Raw genomic sequence first — 19,515 nt, 5'->3', positions numbered from 1 at the left:
CAATTTCAAATGTTGTGCAAGAGGACGCTTTTATGAAAGGCAAGTGAGTGATATCCTACCTGCATTCCAGGATATATACTACTATGTTAGGGGGGGAACCTACTTGGACAAGTAAGTTGATTGCCACTGAAGTCGCTTCACTTGACTGGCCTAAGTACCTCTTGATCAGCTCTCTGTACTATTCAAGTTGCCTCCTTCCTGAAATCTGAACGGTTTTTTGACCCATGTAAATGAGCCTCTGCATACAAGGATGCGATACCTTGACGCAAAAGACAGACTTTTTTGTAACAATATAATAGATTTATTTTCCAGCTATAGGTTATTAGTAGTTGTTACAAAATGTACAGATATGGATTTTAATACTTTTTATTAGGCTTATAATCATAGGAAAAGGAAATTATTTTACAACTGTTTGATTGACTTGATTTACTATACATAAGAACCTAGCATAATATTTTCATATCATTAGGAGGATTCTGTACAATGTTTAGGGCGTTGAGGAAGGCTCAATTGGATCCTGCAGGTGTAGTTGGCTCTTCATTCTTGCTTTCTAAAGAGAATGGAGGGATACGGCAGTCGAATGTATATCCATCCTCGCGTTCCATTCTGAACGTACCCCTACGACAGATAAAGCATGAACTGTATTTTACAGGCATGTTATATGACCAATTTAAATTGGTAGGGTTAGGAAATCTTGTAAGGAAATTAAGATAGCAATAAAAAATAAATTAAAAAAAAATGGAAAGTTTTGAAATATCAACAAAAATGCTACAAAGCATGGGATGAAAACCAGTATCCCTCATGCTAATATAAGCAAGGGAAAAGAGTAAATAAGTGTCAAATAATACAGGGAGTGACAGGACATGAAAAGGAACAAAAGGAACCCATAATAGGATAATAAAATTATGGGTCACTGTGGCAAGATGGAACATTAGAAAGAGGAGATGAGGATAGACATGAAAATACACAAAAAGAATAATCTCCACATTTTCTTATAAATACTCTGCACACTGTTGAAATTGCAACCCTAAGGACGCAAGTTATCACAACCAGCTTTATTGGACAATACCCATCATACACGGTGGCATGATTATTCTTTCAGCTCAGTATGATGTACACAACATGCAGTACTGTGTGTACCCCATAACTGGGGACTGTTACACCATTAAGAACTAATATTAGGTTTAATGATCCACCTAATCAATACACTTCACTTTACAAGTGTCTGCTGCCGTCCTCGGGGACCCGGGTTCGATTCCCGGTACTGCCAGAAATTTAAAAAATGGCAGGAGGACTGGTATCTGGTCGAAATGGTACATGCAGCTCACCTCCATTGGAGGTGTGCCTGAAAAGAGCTGCACCACCTCGGGACGAGGACACGAGTTTGCTTACTTTATCTATATATATATATATATATATATATAAAATAAGAGTTTTGTCTGTACATTACTCAGAATTTAAAAAGGATGGTATATCTGTATCAATCATGTCCACAGTAACAAGGAAATGCACCTTTTAATTTTCCGTAATTTCTGTCTGTCTGTATGTATGTATGTATGTATGTATGTATGTACACGCATCACGAGAAAACGGCTTAATAGAATTTAAAGAAAATTGGTATGAAAAGTCGGGGAATAAGTCGCTACAATCTTAGGCTATAAATAATTTTAGTCACGATGAGTGAAATGGTAGTTTAGGGGAAGGCCTAAAATTATATTCTCAAATATTTATGTTATTGGGGGTCGTATCTTAATGAAAATTGGTAGGAAAAGTCGGAGAATAAGTCGCTATAATCTGGGCCATAAATAATTGTATTCACGGCAACTGAAATGGTAGTTTAGGGGAAGGCCTGAAAATTGTCGAATATTTATGTTATTAGGGGTCATATCTTAACGAAAATCGGAAGCCGAAGTTGGAGAATAAGTCGCTACAATGTAGGTCATAAATAGAGCCCGGATTTCCATGCAAATGCATGTTTTTAAATAACCTAGCTACACTTCTTAAACTTTGCAAATATTCGTTTTACGGCTTAACAATTCCAAATAACCGTTCTTTTTCCGTGCATGTTTGCATGTTTTGGCATTTTTCGGAGAAAATTCATGCATATGCATACTTGGAATATTTTGGATTTAATAGCGCATATTTGGACATTTAATATTGCATAATATGACTTTTATTCTGACTTTGACGCATATATATTGTTAACTTGCATCATAGTGCATTTTCTGAATGTTAGTTTGCAGAATGTTACTCCAGCAACGAGAACAAGTCAAATGTCCATAACATAGATAATTATCAACGGCAGAAAATTGTCAATATAATTTACGAAGTTTTAACAACAATCATACAAGTTAAGCAACATAAATCCATACAATTAGCCAGATCTCAAAAGTTTTTTATTTTTTAAACAATTTAAAAGATGTTCACCAAATGAGTTTCGTAAATAAAATGTTAGACTTAGATAGATTTTAGACAAAAAGTTTTAACTTAGACATAATTTTATTGTTGTGTGACTTTTAAAATGTTATAAGATTTGTCAATTAGTTTTATAGGAATAATCTTGATCCAAAAGAATTGTTTCATGATCTTATACAATCTTAAGTGAATGATAGTTGGCTGATGATGCTCACGAAAAAGGAGCGAAACATGTTTGTTTTTATTGTATTGAATAGGTGGTAATTAACAAAATTATAAGAATTTGTATCACAAGTAGATCTTCAATACGGACAAAGAAGATGAAATTTATAACCTGCACCGTAGTACTGTTCGCTAAAAGTGAGGAAATGTGCGGTTTTCATTTAATCGCTACTCTCCTGCTGACGTTTTTGAAATGACCTCTCTTGACTTCAGTTAGGAAAACCACAAAGTCAGTTTTTCCGAGAATCTTGTAGCAAAGCACGGGTACATCAGCTAGTCTTATAATATTTTATACATAATTTGATACATGTTTCATCTTTTATTTAAGACTACTTCAACTGCAGCATCTCAAAAATTACTTTATATAATGGGCAGTAATGTGGTGAGGAACAGGTCAGAGGTAGGCTCAGATGGTAACCGGCCATTGGGAGGAACACTGAGGACCCTGTCATTTGAATTCTATCAGATTGATAGCTTCAGTATTTTCCAGTTGACGATTAAGAACTGACAAGGTTTTATTTCTCCCACCTCCGAAGCCACAGCTTACCTTCTACCTTATTCAGTACACTGAAGTTATGTCATCATCATCATTCCCTGATCTGCAATGTCCATCCAGTGGGTTCTTGGTCTTCCCACGTTAATATTTAGCTCTCCTTGTTGGCACCATCCTCATTACATGCAAAAACCACCTCAGTCTGGACATGCTGACCAATCTAACAATGATATCTCAATCCCAGCTTCCTTCCTAACCACACCATTCATTAATTTGTCCAGTTTGGATTTTTGAAATGTGGACCTAAGGAACTTCATCTCAGATGCGACTTGCTTAGTGAGGGTGCAGGTGTCGATACCATGGGTTAAGATTGGTATGAAATACTACTGATCATTACCAGGTTTGATTTTGTTGGAACTTCGGGATCCCAGAGGTGTGTTCGTACTTGCTGGTAAAAGTGAGAGTTCTTCTGTACTCTATTTGCCACCTCCTTTGTGGCTAGTGTATCTCGAGATATTACACTGAGTCAACTGTACTTGTTCCTCAGTTTCTCCCCAAAACATAACATAATCAGCAAAAGCCATTGTATTTAGTTCACCAGAAGTTTTCTTGATGTTCTTCATTACGTCATCCATGATGTTGCTAGTGCACTGCCTTGCTGGACTCCTCAAGCCCCAATCAAAATTGATTAGAGGATAATGCTATGAGGTCAATTATAACACGTAAAAGATTTTTTCTAAGAAAGTCGTGGACAGTATTACAGGAAAACAGAGTGTACTAATTTTGTTTCTTTTTTTTTTATATTTCTTGAAAGGACATGGGATCATCAATTTTTAAATCATTGGACAGTAACATTTCTGCATTTTAGTTTGATAAGATAATGTTTAAGATGCTACGGCTGAACTCTTGAAGACAAAACGTACCAAATTATGTATAAAATATTTTAAGATTACATGTAAAGTAAGGTGTATATTGATTGGGTGGATCATTAAAAACTTAAGATTAGTTCTTAATTAAGCTGTATCAATACAGACCTATACAATGAAATTTGTAAATTACAATCCCTACTGCTACAGCAGGTCAGTCGTAGTTTGATCATGGACCACATGTTCTTGCTGTGCAAGAGGGATCGTGAATGCTCAGGCTAAGGAAGCAATGTCACTGTGGCACATACAATGTGCCGTGGGATTTGACAGAGAAGACAGTGCCATGCCATTTATCCCTCCAGGCCTGACATTCCATGCACCATTGCAGCCACAGGAGCCTGTGGTGGTGGTGGTGGTGGTGGTGGTGGTGGTAATTTTTGTTTTATGAAGTACAACTAGGTAATCATCCTCTCTGAATAAATTAAGTGGGGAAAAAAAAAATTGAAAGGAATTTCAAAATGAATTACAAAATAAAACAAAGCAGTCCATATAGTTGCAACAACGGCAACTTGAGAAAATGCTGGTGGTGTGAATGATGACTAACAGTACGTGATGTGTCATATGGGTGATATCCTGAGCGAGGTTGTTTGATGTGGCTGTACGGTCCATAATCTCCATGCATACCAGATGTCTATCCTTGCGCAAGTTGATGCGAAGGGTCGCTAGCTTCGTACACACTGCTCAGTATAGTTGCACTGCTTCTGATGCAAGAATCAATTTCGCGGTAGGATAATCCACAAATCTCTGGAGTCAAAGGTGGAAACCTGTTCATATGGTTGTCACGTTGAATGGGGCGTGCAAACTCTCTGTTCACGAACGACTGAAAAACACAGTGCCACTACCTTTCGGCAGTTCTCAGACTTTCCACTTACATACTATTGCTTAGGCTAAACAACTAATCATGTCTTTGTCCTACTCTCCTCCAAGCATTCGCCCAATGCGGCCCATCAGTTGCGTCCTTCTTGGTCTTGTAATTTTAATGGCTAGTAGTGTAGATGTGCTCTCTCTTCATCAATCCCGGTTCTTCTTAGCCCCTGACAAGCTCATATCCACATCCCAGCATCATCAGGAAGGTGGGCATGTCATTCACTAAAGAGTCATCAGTTTGTATGTGGGACATGTATGAAAAGGAAAGATAAATGCAGGTGGTAAGGCAAAAAACAGAGGATAAACGAAAAATGAAACAAGAATTTCAATGGGTCAATATTAGTACTGGCAAGGAACATTACCTCAAATACAGAAAATGAGAAAGGTAAATGAAATTGTGCGACTTTTAGTGCTGGGAGTGTCCAAGGACAAGTTTGGCTTGCCCGTAGGCAATCCACGCATCCTGATGAGGATGACACATACATCCAGTCTCTATGCCAGCGAAATTAACCAATTACGGTTAAAATTCCCGACTATGCTGGGAATCGGAACTGGGACCCTCTGTGACCAAAGGCCAGCGAGCTGAACATGAGAAAGGTGATGTTCCTTTCCTTGTTTTGCATTTATCCTGTCTTTCTAGCTTTTTACCTCCTTAGCTTTATCATATCTCTTCCCTTTTCTCCATGTTCACTCGGCTCTGTAAATGTCCCACGTCAAAATTACACCTGAATGAGTGTTGGTTGATACCCGCCCACCTGATGAAGGTGGGAAGCAGGAACCAGCTCATCGTAGGGGGAGGGGGGCTGAAAAGAAATGAATGCAAAAGAACTGGGATTGATGAGGACAGAGCCTATCTATTTGATGCCCGCAGTGTATGAAGATGTGGAGATTGTTCTTGTTCTTTTGTGTTTTCATATTTGTTCTTGTCTCCTATTTCTGTTGCTCTCTCTTCCCACAATGACTTGCCATTGTGTTTGTCCTATTATGGGCTCCTTTTCCTGTTCCTATCTCTTTATATATGACTTGACCTTCTAATACACTAATAACTTAACACATGCTGACAACAGCACTACCACTTCTCCCATTGTTAGCACTACGAACCTACTACGCTGGAGAACCACGGGGAGAGGTGATAATAATAATAATAATAATAATAATAATAATAATAATAATAATAATAATAATCGTATGGCCTCAGCTACCGTGTGCAGACATTTCAATTTGATGCCATCTGGCTGTCTGCTCGTCAATTTCGACGTTCCGTTTTACTCTAGGCCCCCACTAGGTGGCAGACCGAGTAAACCGAAACTCTCTTGGGCGTCTATGGCTGAGATTTAATGAATTTCGTCGGGTAAACACCAAGGGCTGATTGCAGAAACGGCATTTAGACGATGTCTACGGTTAAACAATGCCTAAGTATGGCTGCCGCATTGCAGAGACGTTATTTATCACTTAGACACTGTCTAAAACCGATGTTCAACCGGTCATATTTAAACACTGCCGAGAGTACTGTTTAACCTCAAATGACAGGAGTGAATCACAATCAGAGGTTATGTACCGTGAAACATATAATTTGTATTATGTTGAGACGATTCTGGGAAGAAAGGTTAGTTCGACGGCCTCTCTGTGGGTCGCCTGCTGCTAAATTGCAGCAATTCGTTTGACATGCACGGGGAGATAATCATAAAATAAGGTTTCGCTTTACGAGAGACTTGTTTCTTGAGACTGACAAAGTGACAGTCCGGTAACTGTCAACTTGAATACAATTCTTGGCAATCGATATATTTTATTATATACATTGGGTAATTTCCATGGAATTATAGGTCACTTCGACTACATACATATCACAATTACGTGTCCCGATCGTCTGAGGGCTGTCACATACATCAACCGGGAGAGATTCACTTATATTTATTGCCAAGTAAACACACATAATAGTGAAAACTAAAAAGTAGGTTGTATGGGATTTTTATATACATAATCGCATAGGTTTTCGGCAACTGTCAGATAGGAAAAGGCAAGTGGTGGTGATTATCATTTAAAGAGGACTGGGGAAGAAGAGCCGTGGCCATAATAACAGCCCTAGTATTTGCCTGGTGTAAAAATAGGGAAACTACGGAAAACCATCTTCACGGCTGCCGATGATGCGTTTCGAATCTACGATCTCCAGAATGCAAGCTACATCTATATGGCCCATACAACACACTCGGTTACACATTACTATTGCTTCATCTTCTCTTCGTCGAAGCTACTGTATTTATGAGTAAATTACACTCACTGTAACAACGCTATAATGAAAGCTACACTTCCCCGTACGGTGGGGTGTCGCTTTAGTGTCAATAATATTATGAGATTTAATTTGCACCGAAAGCGATACTCTTATCTGCGGGCAAGTCATGCTCAGCCATATTTGAGTAATGTGTAGGAAGACAAACAGCTGACTGGCTTCCGGCGCGCGCAGCGACGAATTTCATTGGTTGCGACAAGCAAAGAGTTGCACGAAAGATACTTCTGTCTCCATTTTCAAATCAAAATTGAAACTTTAAGGGATGTCTAGTTAAACATCGACTGAACATTGTTTATGCAATGGAAGATAGTGAATGATTTAGACGTTGTTTAGGTAGACGATGTCTAAGACTTAAAACTAGTCACCATTTCTGCAATCGGCCCCAAATGTGTCACCAGAGATCTTTTACATGCCAACATCGTACGACATGGGAGTGTAGAATGGACTTTTTTCCGCCCTTCAAAAATCCGACTACCTCTGCCGGGTTTGAACCCGCTATCTTGGGATCCGGAGGCCGACACTCTACCGCTGATCCACAGAGGCAGCTGGGGGGGGGGGGGGGAGAGAGGTGATATTCCCACGTGGCAGATAGGGGATGGGGGGGGGGGGGGCTAACTGGCTTGCCGGCAGACTTAAGCGAAATAAAATAGCTCTCGCGGACCAAACACATCCCCCTGTGAGTGCGGGACGCAGGCGAAGAATACACCCACCGTATCCCCTGCCTGTTGTAAGAGGCGACTAAGGGATGATCGAATTAGAACCATGAGACTACTTGTAATTAGTACCACCACGCGGGGAACACCATGGATCGCTTTTACATGCGCACAGTACCACTATGTTAGGTACACAATAGATTTGTGATTAGCAGCGACAGTGTGTGAATCAGGGTAAGTTTTACAGTACACCATGAACCTGCCTGCCTCTGATTAGTACCCACTATGTGAAGAACACCATAGGTTTGTGTTGCCTGTAAGTGGCACTGCAACGTGAGAAACACCATAGGTCTGCGTTACCTGTGTGATGTACAATACCTGCGGTATTCCACACATTATGGTACTACTCACGTGTCTACGCTACTTTTGATTAGTACAGCAACATGACAAATACCATGGTTCTACTTTCCTAATGATAAGTACCATTACGAGGAGGCAATGACCTGGATTTTGGACCACTTTAGACTACAAGCATCATTGATTCAGGAGTGTGCTTCAGAAGAAGTCCCTTGGTCATTAATACTATTGTTTAATGCTTGTTTCTGGGAATGTGGGGCATCGCGGGTCAGATACACTGATTGTTTTAAATTCATATTCATACATTCATTCTTCATCACGTTTTGAATTCTGGTCAGTGGATGATTTTGAAATTTTAAATTGTCAATATATTTCATCTCATTTCCTACCATTAGGGGTCGATGACCTAGATGTTAGGCCCCTTTAAACAACAAGCATCATCATCATCATTGTTAACATAAAATAAGGCACTTACCACATGTGGCCGCTTGGAGCTTGCAGACTCACATGACTGCTGTACTGGAAGGCAGGTTGACTACTAGACAAAACTGGTTCTTGACCCACCACACCTCGACCTCGGACGGTCTCCAATGTGCCAGACAGACTGAAGATACGCCAATGTCTCTCTCGTAACTGAACCGTCAGTTCACCTAGGTTCTCCAACCGTATGCAGTAGCGCCACTAGAATGAAGGAATGCCAGATGTAGGAGAAAAAGGGAGAGAAAAAATATATATTAGTTTTACACTTTTCAAAACTTCCTGAATGAACTCAGTGAAATAGTCTGTTGAATTTCTCCTCCTAAAATTACCAGCACGTAAGGAGAAAGAAGACTCTTTAATTTAATACAAAATATCAACGAACTACTGAGCTCTAACTATTTATTTTGTCTCCTTATTGTTTTGCTAATTAAAACTAGAATCACCACCAACATCTTCATCCATTTCCAGACTGGATAGGGTAATGTACCAAAGTCATCCACTTTGTTCTATCTTTCCACCGCTCTTCTTCCATCACTGCGCTGCTGTCTAAGTCCCTCCTTTTCATTCAAGGCCATCCTCTAGTACTCTCCTCAGCAATCATTTTCTCAATGAGTGTTGATGCCCACCCTCTTGATGAAGCTGGGAAGCATAAACTAGCTTGTCAAGGGGCTGAGAAGTGATAGGAGAGAGAGAGAGAGAGAGAGAGAGAGAGAGAGAGAGAAAGCGGGGGTTGGGGGCAGTGTATAAAGATCTGGGGATTGTCTCTCTCCATGTCTTCCTATACTAATCTGTCATTGTGTGTTCCTTTCATGACCCTATTTTTACAAAACTTGATTTCAGACTTGCATGTTCTTTTCCAATACTTTTTATATAAATTCATCCATCTGGGTTTCGCACAAATATACTGCAGTCTTTACATTGAAAGAATATGAAATCATCAGCAGCAGTGAGGTATTGGAGAGAACTTTCAATTCGATCAGTATGCCGTGGAGGGTATCTCCTGGTTAGAATTACAACAAGCCATCATGAAAAATAAAAAGCAACCAACCAGTCAGCAGGAATTGACAAGTCTGATGTGGACAAGATCAAGCCAATTGTCCGCTCGGTGTGCAGTGAATGTCCAAGAGTTATGAAACCCATATGGAAGGAGAATGTTTTACCAGATGACTGGAAGAAAGGATTTGGGGGAGTGTAAATTACAGATGCCTAACACTCCTCCCACATGGTCTCAAGATCTGGGAATCTGTAGTATTAGAAAATATCAAGAGAATAACAGAACAAAGTCTTCTCTTGCAGATGGGAAGCTGTTTCAGTTGCAGTCATGTCAGGCCAAAATAGCCTACTTTTATTTTATTGAAATGAGTGATACTTAATACAGTAAAATTTTCTACAGAATACTATACACTGCATGGATGTGATAATGGAACAACATAGCAGCCCCTTGATTAGACAATCTTGAAAGCCAAAATGCTTCCCATTTGGCACACACTATAATCAACATCATTACACGCACAACGTAATTCTTCACAAATACTGTATTTTCCAGGTAACTAAACCAATTATTCAGAGAGCAAATGTAGGTCAATAATTAACAAAAATTAGACTGCTATTAGAATATAGGCAGAACTCTGTACATGTATTTTAATTTTCCCAAATATATTCTAAATGTCAATATCTCAACAGCAAATTTATGAAGAAATATTTTCCTAAAAAGATGTTGCTACTACAGCCTACTTAAATTTTAGAGCAGTACAATATTATTTCTAGAATAGGTGTATTTAATATGGGTGTTACGAAAAATGTTACATACCCAGAACACTGATGTTGACTGGGATTCTCGACATCCCATGTAGAAAGGTATCACAGTGACACGCACATTTTCGGTTGTCTCCTTGTGGACATCAGATAATTCTAACCAGGGGTGGTTCTTCTTCTGCCAAGCACGTAGGGTTTCTTGAGCTCCAAATGGCGGGTCTGTAAAAGAAAAATGAACATTAAGTAGGACAATGTTCCATCTAAAAGAAACTACTTAAAATAACAGCAACACATCCGAAGAAATCCGGCTATTATCGTATCCATGGCTTAGTGGTCAGTGTCTCAGCCCTCGGAGCCCTGGTTCGATTTCCAGCTGGGTTGAAGGATTTTAACCTTAGATGGTTAATTCATTTGGCTTGGGGACAGGGCAATTTTGTTATCCCCAATATCCCTGCAGTTTCCTATACATGGCTGATGACACCCATCCTAGTTGAAAGGTCTGCATTACAAAGGCTGCACTAGGCAAGCCACACAAAATTATATGGGTAGAAATTGTATCACATTGTCTGATGGTCTTGCAGACTAAAACTACGATATTACATGGTCGTTATTTTGCTTTCCCTCTGTGGCATGCACTGTAGAATTCAATTTCGCACATTCGGAAGTAAACCAATCAAGCAAAGAAATTCTTCCATTCAATCGATACTTTTTATTTTGCCTTTGGCAAATTAATTCACAAGTAGCACATGTTTCGTTTAGATTGACTAAACATCATCAGCTACACTTTTTGGTTTAGGTAGAAATTCTAACAGTACAGAGACATACAATTCCATGTGAATCTTAAAACAATCTCTAATATATTAAAAACTTTGGGTTAGACCTTTAAAAACGAAGGAAGTGGCAGGGGGGTGAGGGAGGTTAAGAACTTATGTCTATTTTGATTAAAACTTATAGCTAGTAATTATTTCTAAAAACATTTTATGATTTATGACTAGAAAATGTCTTTGATCTTTTTTGTGTTCCTATAACTTGGAACGAAGAATGAGAACTGTCTTCTTATGGCACTGGGTTTGAACTGCAAATTCCTAGTTGCATTTTGTATGCTGAGGCTAATGATATCTGTGGTGAGATTTAATGTTATTTCAAGAATTCAGAAGTTGTGCAACGCCTATTCGTGCATCGAATGGTTGGTTAGTTTGTGATACGACCTGCAACCAAGAGAAAAAAATTCTTCCTCAGTTAACTTGTGTTAGAACTTGCTGAGCGTTGCCCCACGTTCTTCCTACCTTGGGAGTGGTCCAGCACTCGTAGCCTCAGCTTTTAACCTGGTGTGATATCGGTGTGTGTTAGTCAGGCCCTGCTTGCTAGTGCGGCAAGGTAAGGAGAGAGGAGGAGGATTCTAACTCCCAATAACCCAGCCCCGGCTAGGTCCCTGGTTTGAATCTCTGAACACAACACAGCATCGGTTGTTAACACCCTTAGCCTCAGAGAAGTCTGTTGCAGCTATTCTTATACCATAGCATTTTAGTGTTGGTGCAGTTTCTGATCAAGACAGATAGTTTATCTCCATACTGGTGGTTTAGTCAGCAACAAATATGCTACTTTGAGCCACGTACCCATGAAAGGTGAGATGCTTTCATGTCAGATTATAAACTGTGGGTTGAGTGAAAAGGAACTGAATAATAATAATAATAAAAGCCTTGAGGTCCAACAGTCAGCAGATTGAGATGAAGTTTAATGTTAGATATCAGCCCATCGATGACCAAAAATTGTCATCAAGTTATTGGAGAAATGTTTCATACACCATTCTTCTGAGGAACTACTCCAATCCTAAACCAATAATTAGATCCAAAATAGCATATACAATCAGATAGTTTTCACACTCACAAATACAGAATGCTGATTATCAACTTCCAGGCCCCTAACACGGATAAACTAGAACACAATGCTAAAAAACCCTGTGTCCCACTTAACCATTTCAATTGTAAATCAGAATATATTTAAATTACAAAATGTGCTTTACATACCTTTGTCAGGGTAATACATGAGGAACTTATCAAACAGCTCATGTTGTAGGGGCTGCTTCTCTGTAGTCGTGTAAGGCAGGATGTCTTCGTGGGCCACGTAGTCCAGACCAGGGATTGCATACAGGCTGCGACTGCTTTCCTGGTTACCCAAGAATGTTACTGCTTCTGTCTGTGCACGCTACCAACATATACATCTAAAGGAATACACTCCCAAATGTAGGAAGAGAAAGAAACAGTGTTAACAATCTGGAGAAGATTTATTGAACATCGATGTCCAAAAAAACCGAGAGTTTTATTCTTGTACGGCTGCATTTTCTTGAATACTCCCATACATATCAATTTCCATTATATTACAACCAAAGTTTAAAAGTAGAGATAGATGATGATGATGATGATGATAAATCGGTCAAAGATGACACACTGTATCTCAGAACTGTGATTGCTTCGTTCCATTTGGACAGCAGTTACCATTTTATAAAGCCTACGGAGTAAAATCAGGGTGAAGGGTTCATGCTCTTGCAGCCTTCCTTTCTTTTTAACCCCATTTTGATCTAGCTTAGTATGCTATTTAAACCTCATTAAAAAAAGTAATAAAGCCATGTAAATGAAAAAGCTGCTTGGAAAGAAGCACATATTAGAATAATTATGACAGATCAGTGTGAGAAGAGTAACAGAAATCGTGAAATCACGTAAGACAAGGATGATCTTCACATCTTCACACACTTTCCTTTTCATGTAAATGGGTTCTCCTTTAATCAAATCATGATAATCTTGCTTCTGCTTCCCAGCTTCATCAGAAACGTGGACACTGACACTCAACAAGAGACAGTTTTGATGTGTAAAGTGCATAATAATAATAATAATAATAATAATAATAATAATAATAATAATAATAATAAAATGAAGCTTGTAAGGCAGGATGTCTTCGTGGGCCACGTAGTCCAGACCAGGGATTGCATACAGGCTGCGACTGCTTCCCTGGTTACCCAAGAATGTTACTGCTTCTGTCTGTGCACGTTACCAACATATACATCTAAAGGAAAACACTCCCAAATGTAGGAAGAGAAAGAAACAGTGTTAACAATCTGGAGAAGATTTATTGAACATCAATGTCGAAAAAAACCATTATTATTATTATTATTATTATTATTATTATTATTAATTTGTGCCAATTTTGACATGGATCAGAAACGTAGGTGATGAAGGAGAGAGATAAACTGCAGTGGTATGGACATGTTAAGAGAAGGGAAGGAGACCTACAGGAAGACCGAGAGATAGATGGCTGAAAGGTGTACAGAAGAACATCGAGGCAAGAGAAGAGTAGTGGTGGATGGACAGAAAATGATATATTCCAAGCAGACCCAGCCTGTGGTTGGAAACTGCTCCAGATGATGATAATATCAGTGCAGCGTGCAGGTATTTTGGCTTGACACCATTCAGATTGCCTGACTTGTCATTGTGGCTCCACCTAGTAAGCTGGCCACACACTGAGCTTGTATTCCGGAGATGAAGTGTTCGAATCCCACTGTCAGTAGCCCTTAAAATGATTTTCTGTGGCTTCTCATTTTTACACCAGGCACATGCCGGCTGGGGCTGTACCTAAGTTAAGGCCACGACTGCTTCCCACTCCTAGGCCTGCGAAGTAAAGAGAATTTTGTATTCCTGTGGCCATACACAATATTCACAAAGGGTTGCTTTTTATTTCACTATAATCATAATCTATAAGGGTATTGGTTTCTATAATTTTTAACTTGAAACTGACTGGATGCTGTACAACAAAATGTCATATTTACATTCTACCAGGTTTCAGGGCTGCACGATTTCAAAATCATTCAGTTGGGTGGAGAAGTGGGGTCAATGAAAGACCTGAACAAGCTAGTTTACCTTTTCATGATTGGTACTGAATTTTTCAGGAGAATGTATTTGACCAATTTCAATGAATTTCTAAGTTAATGCCAGTTTGTTCCATCAACAACGGGCAGTATGAAAAACAGTCACTTCAGCCAGTTCACAAGAAAGAGAGAGAGTGATTAGTAGCTCTCATAAGTTGGTAGTGTTCTATTACCTTGCACGATACCTGATTGATTTTACTTTTTATTTTTTACAATTTGCTCTACATTGCACGGACACAGATGTCTTATGGTGACAATGAGATAGGAAAGGGCCAGGACGAGGAAGGAAGCAACCGTGGCCTTAATTAAGGTACACCCTGGTGTGAAAGTGGTAAACCAGAAAACAATCTTCAATACTGGGGTTCGAATTCACTATCTCCATAATGGAAGCTATTAGCTACATGATCCAAACCGCACAACCAATTGCTCTGTGACTGATTGATTATTACCTCCAGAGAAGCCTGGAGCACATAAGTCCATTTTGACATACATGGGCGACCTGCACATGTCTGGAAAGGGCAAAACCCGCTGTCAGCGCATAGCCGACTCCTGACAAAAAACAAGGGGTCTGCTGAAGGCCCATCTGATGGATAAATCGCTATCAACAACGTCATATGCTCTAACTCCATATGAACATCATGAAGACATTTGTAACTAAACCCAGGCTTTTGACACGCAGTCTAGTGATTAGAAATTGTGTACCACCACCTCCTCTCCTACCCTGCTGGCCAACATTTTGACGGTGAAACATTTTTTTCCCCAACAGGACTCAAACCAGCTAACCACGGTGCCAGACCTTAAAGATCTGATGCCACAAGATAGTAAGGAGAATAGCCGCTTGACTAAGCAGTATGCTCTGAGCTGTCAGTGAAGAGATGGTGTGGAATGACATTAATAGACAAATAAGCTTGAGTGGAGCTTTTAAAAGTAGGAAAGATCATAAGATAAAGATGAATCTCAGGAGCATAAATTGGGGCAAATATTCATTTATAGAACAAGGAATAAGGGTTTGGAATAATTTATCAAAAGAATTGTCCAATAAATTTCCCAAGTTCTTTGAAAATATTTCAGGAAAGGCTAGGTAAACAACTGATAGGAATATCCCACCTGAAGGACAGCCTTAAATGCAGATCATTAATGACTTATTCCACCAAGCAAACTTTGCATGATATTGGAACGATATTACTTATCAGACGGTATGGAACACACTATTGTTTAATACAGTTGACTCTCCCAAGTATTTAACTATATCCACACAGTTGCACAGAACCTCGGCTAGGTTACTGTACATATGCAAATTATCCCTATTTTTTTAAATTTGGCAAGGTGCAAGTATTATTTACAAGGTTGGTACAGTGCTCCAAACATAGAAATTCTGAAGCTGGTATTTTTCTTCCCACTCTGTTCCCGCCATAAGCGAGAAATGTGTCTCGTGTATATATATATATATATATCATATAATTTGCATGGCATCAGTTTAAGTAATAGCAAGTGTTTAGGATGGCTGGTGTGAGTTCTTGTTACAGGTCGTTGATGGCTACAGAAAAGCTTCGTATTGTTGATGAGTCAGACAAACTGATAATGAAGAAGGTACAGTATCAATAAGGAGTTGTGTGGTATGTGGTTGGAAGAAAAACACAGCAAAGTTTCTAGAAATAACAAAAAGTGACAAAACATTCAACAAAACTGGAAGCCACAGCCAAAGCAAGAGAATTAAAAATTACGAGTTGTAAGGCTAACCGAGGATAGCTTGCGTGCATTTTTGAACACAATAATTTTAGTTCCAGTAGGAAAACAAGCATGCACAACACCTCCCAGCCAGTTAAGAAAAAAAAAATAGTAAATTTACATAGATTTGTTTGCGCCAGAGAAATTTGTATTTACTCTTGCATGTTGGTAATGTAAACCAGCATATTTTGAAATGCCGCCAGCCAGATTAGGCTGCGGTTATGGAACATTTCACTTCTACTGGCGCTTTAACTTGCTAGTGGCTAGTAAACTCTTTTACGCTTGTTCTCGATAATGACTGGATGCCAGTCTGAGCGAGTTCTCTGTAGGTGAACAGTAATTTTTATATGAAATAGTTCCCTGAAATCTAGATATTTACAAAGACGAAGGTATTCAGTGCACCCAATTTATGAAAAATAAACATGAACTCTCTGAATTCCATCACTTGCATAGAATGTTTACAGATGAACAAAAATTTCTCGAATATTATCGAATAAGGCCAGTAACATTATTATTATTTTAAATAATATAAACGATCGTATTACAAAGCACACAAAAACATTCCATTCCAGCAGAAGAGAAACTTGCAGTAACAGTGAGATAAGAGTATTGATGAAATTAAAATATTTTGGAATGTAATATATATTCTTTCATATTATACATTTCTTTTAAAATACTAACATCTGGGTGGAATGAAATTAAGTCAAATTGTTTTTGTTTATTCACTTTTCAAAATCCATGTACCACTCTGCTGACAAGCTTCAACTGGCGTGAGGAAACCAACAGCGGACCGTTTCACTCGCTTAACTGGAGCTAGATAGCGGCTAGTTGTTCCATAACTGCAGCCTTATACTAATGAAGACTACATGGCTAGTCTCTACACAATTTTATAACTTCTTGTTCTGTAATGCCTTTGCTGGCGAGACCGAGTGTTTATAGTGAACTATCACAAACTCCACATCTTCACACAATGATGTCTTCATAGATCGACTCTTGCTTGATCAAGGTCAGCATTTTAAGATTTTAAGATACGTCAGAATTCTTCACTATTGATGTTGCAAGTGTACGATAAGAAGTTAAGTTACTTGAAAGCAAGGAGGTAGAAGTCAAAGAAAAGAGGATGTATATATACATTTATTCACATGTATGCATACAATAAAACCTGCTGAATTCCTTTCCTATTTCTGAGTTTCTTCAGTACAGGATGTGATGCAATTTTATGAAGGAAAATGCAAGCGAATATTCAAGAAAATACAGTACTTCGTTGGAATAAAATATTTGAGAAATATTGTTATGTTAAAATATCCATTTAAGCAAGTGTCACGCATATCTCTACATACAGAAGGAAAATATATTCCAGTCATAATTGCATGTGTTGCAACGAAGGAACGATTATGAATAAAGAATGCATTTGGAAGTATGTTATTTCAAATTTATCAAATTCTTACAACTGACTGACCAGAAATCATTAATGGACTAAAATACATATATCTTAAAATATTTGCATCAAATTTGAATTCTAGGAACGTAAAAAAAACACTAAATCTATAGAGCATTATGATTATCAAATAAAGGCATTTTCAAACTGCAATTGGATTAGTCATTCAATATTCAAAAGTTACACATTCTAATTTGTAATAATTACAGAGCTCTCGTTTCGTCGTTGCGCCTCCGAAAACCACTATGTGATAATTTTTTGGGGGAAATACTGACACATAGAACACATATTATGAAGTGTGAGAATTCCTTGACAATTTTAGCTCAATATTGAACAGTAGATGATAGAACCTTACCAGCCAAAGTTCTAAGCTAAAATATTTCACACAGCGGTTTCTGCAGGCGCAACGACGATTTGCTTTTTTATTTTATTTGGCATGGTTCAAATAGTGCACCGTAGATATAGAAATAGAGCGTACAATAACGCTAGGTTACTTACGTCAGATTGACGTAGATCGCATCGCAATGGTAACTAATGCAATATGTTATAATACAGAATAGTAGACAGCAGGTTGGGACCCTTTTCGGTGATGCACCTGCCTATGAGAGTCCCAGAGCACACTGACCCGGTGTGTAACATCTGGTAAGGATCCCAGCTGATGGTTACGAGTGAAGACCTCAACGGCATCTACAGTGGAGAAGGTGGAAGGTGCAGCCCTGGACTCGGGGATAAATACGTGTACTATCTAATGTGGCCAATAGCTTCGGGCAGATGAGGCTCTTTAGGAGTGCTGATGGTCCCTTGGTGGAGGTAATACCACAAAAGTTCATCTAGCAGCGTCTATACTCCATGTTAGGGGCATTTGCAGGAGGCGTCTGTTTCCCCATTTTAGGGGCGGCCTGAAAAAATCCTGGCAGTAAGTATAAAATTCCTTTTGGGTGTGGTGAGGCCATTGTACTAATAGCCTATAAAATGACTGAGAGCGACCTCTGATACAGTTACGGTGTCTCCCGAAAGTGACACGCAGTTCCTGGTGTTCTCATGTTGGGGGAACTGTGAAAAATAGAAAACTGTGAAGGTCCCTGATCCACAAAACTGGAAACGGGAAATGAAGAAGACAGCATAGTCTGTTAAGATGAATGATCTAGGGCAACATTAGTAGTTCCTTAATTGACATAACGACAAAGCATATGATTCTCGTCTTTGCATACATAGTACTGTTCATAAATTTAGCTATTAAAAAAAAAAATTGACATTCACATCAAGCTTGATCCATTAACAATATAAAGGGAGCCTTTCAGAGTCAAGACAACCTCCTGATCTTTTTCTATAGACTGAAACTTATGCAAAAGGCAGAGAACATTTTTGCAATGGTGCCTTTACAACCTACCAGCAGTTCTGTGACCATGACTACCTATACTCTTATGTTCAATGAGACAGGATGAAAAATATTCTTTTGTTTCAAAGGCAAATTTTGGCAAAGTAGCACTGTTAAATTGATTGTTTTACATCAAGGGGATTTCACTGACAAAACAATATGTGAAAGCTTCATCAGTGAAATTCTCATAAATTTAAAAGGTCATTCACCTTAGATTTAAAAAGAAATTTAATTTCAATCTTGTAATATATAACAAGGACAGCAGAATTGACTACTTAATTTCATCATGTCATGGTCTAGCTATAACCTATCTGGAGAACAAAATTTCCCCCATGGAAATATATGGTTTTATTTTTTATTTACCCATAGCCTGCTAACTTTATCAGAATAACAGAGTTATGACCTGCTGATTGTGTGCTTTGTCGTCACATGTATCGGTGAAGACAACTTACATTTAAGCAAAAAAAGCTATAAAGATGTTTTAGTGCAGTGTTCCGATGAATTTACATAAAAACAAATACATGTAAGTGCGATAAAATGAAACATATCAAATTGTGGCAAGAGGCTGCTGTGATTGACTGAAATTCCTGACACTTC

The 19,515-nt window shown here is 38.7% G+C and overlaps 1 protein-coding gene across 5 annotated transcripts in view; it reads right to left on the bottom strand.

Annotated features, from left to right (window-relative positions):
* Positions 1–288: 288 nt before the first annotated feature.
* POLDIP2 (DNA polymerase delta interacting protein 2) overlaps positions 289–19,515 on the bottom strand; it is a 57,164-nt gene continuing 37,937 nt past the window's right edge. For 3 of the 5 annotated variants that reach the window (XM_067159203.2, XM_067159200.2, XM_067159201.2), the window contains 4 exons: positions 12,483–12,660; positions 10,511–10,674; positions 8,696–8,901; positions 289–618 (listed from right to left, as the gene is read on the bottom strand). In XM_067159203.2, the coding sequence (XP_067015304.1) occupies positions 507–618; positions 8,696–8,901; positions 10,511–10,674; positions 12,483–12,660 (660 nt within the window). In that variant the 3' untranslated portion in view covers positions 289–506. The remainder of the gene's footprint in view (positions 619–8,695; positions 8,902–10,510; positions 10,675–12,482; positions 12,661–19,515) is intronic. The other 2 variants (XM_067159202.2, XM_068230999.1) reach the window with 1 other exon arrangement.

Source organism: Anabrus simplex, chromosome X, assembly GCF_040414725.1.
Source record: "Anabrus simplex isolate iqAnaSimp1 chromosome X, ASM4041472v1, whole genome shotgun sequence".
NCBI lineage: Eukaryota > Metazoa > Arthropoda > Insecta > Orthoptera > Tettigoniidae > Anabrus > Anabrus simplex.
This window is presented reverse-complemented; position numbering and strand designations above follow the sequence as displayed.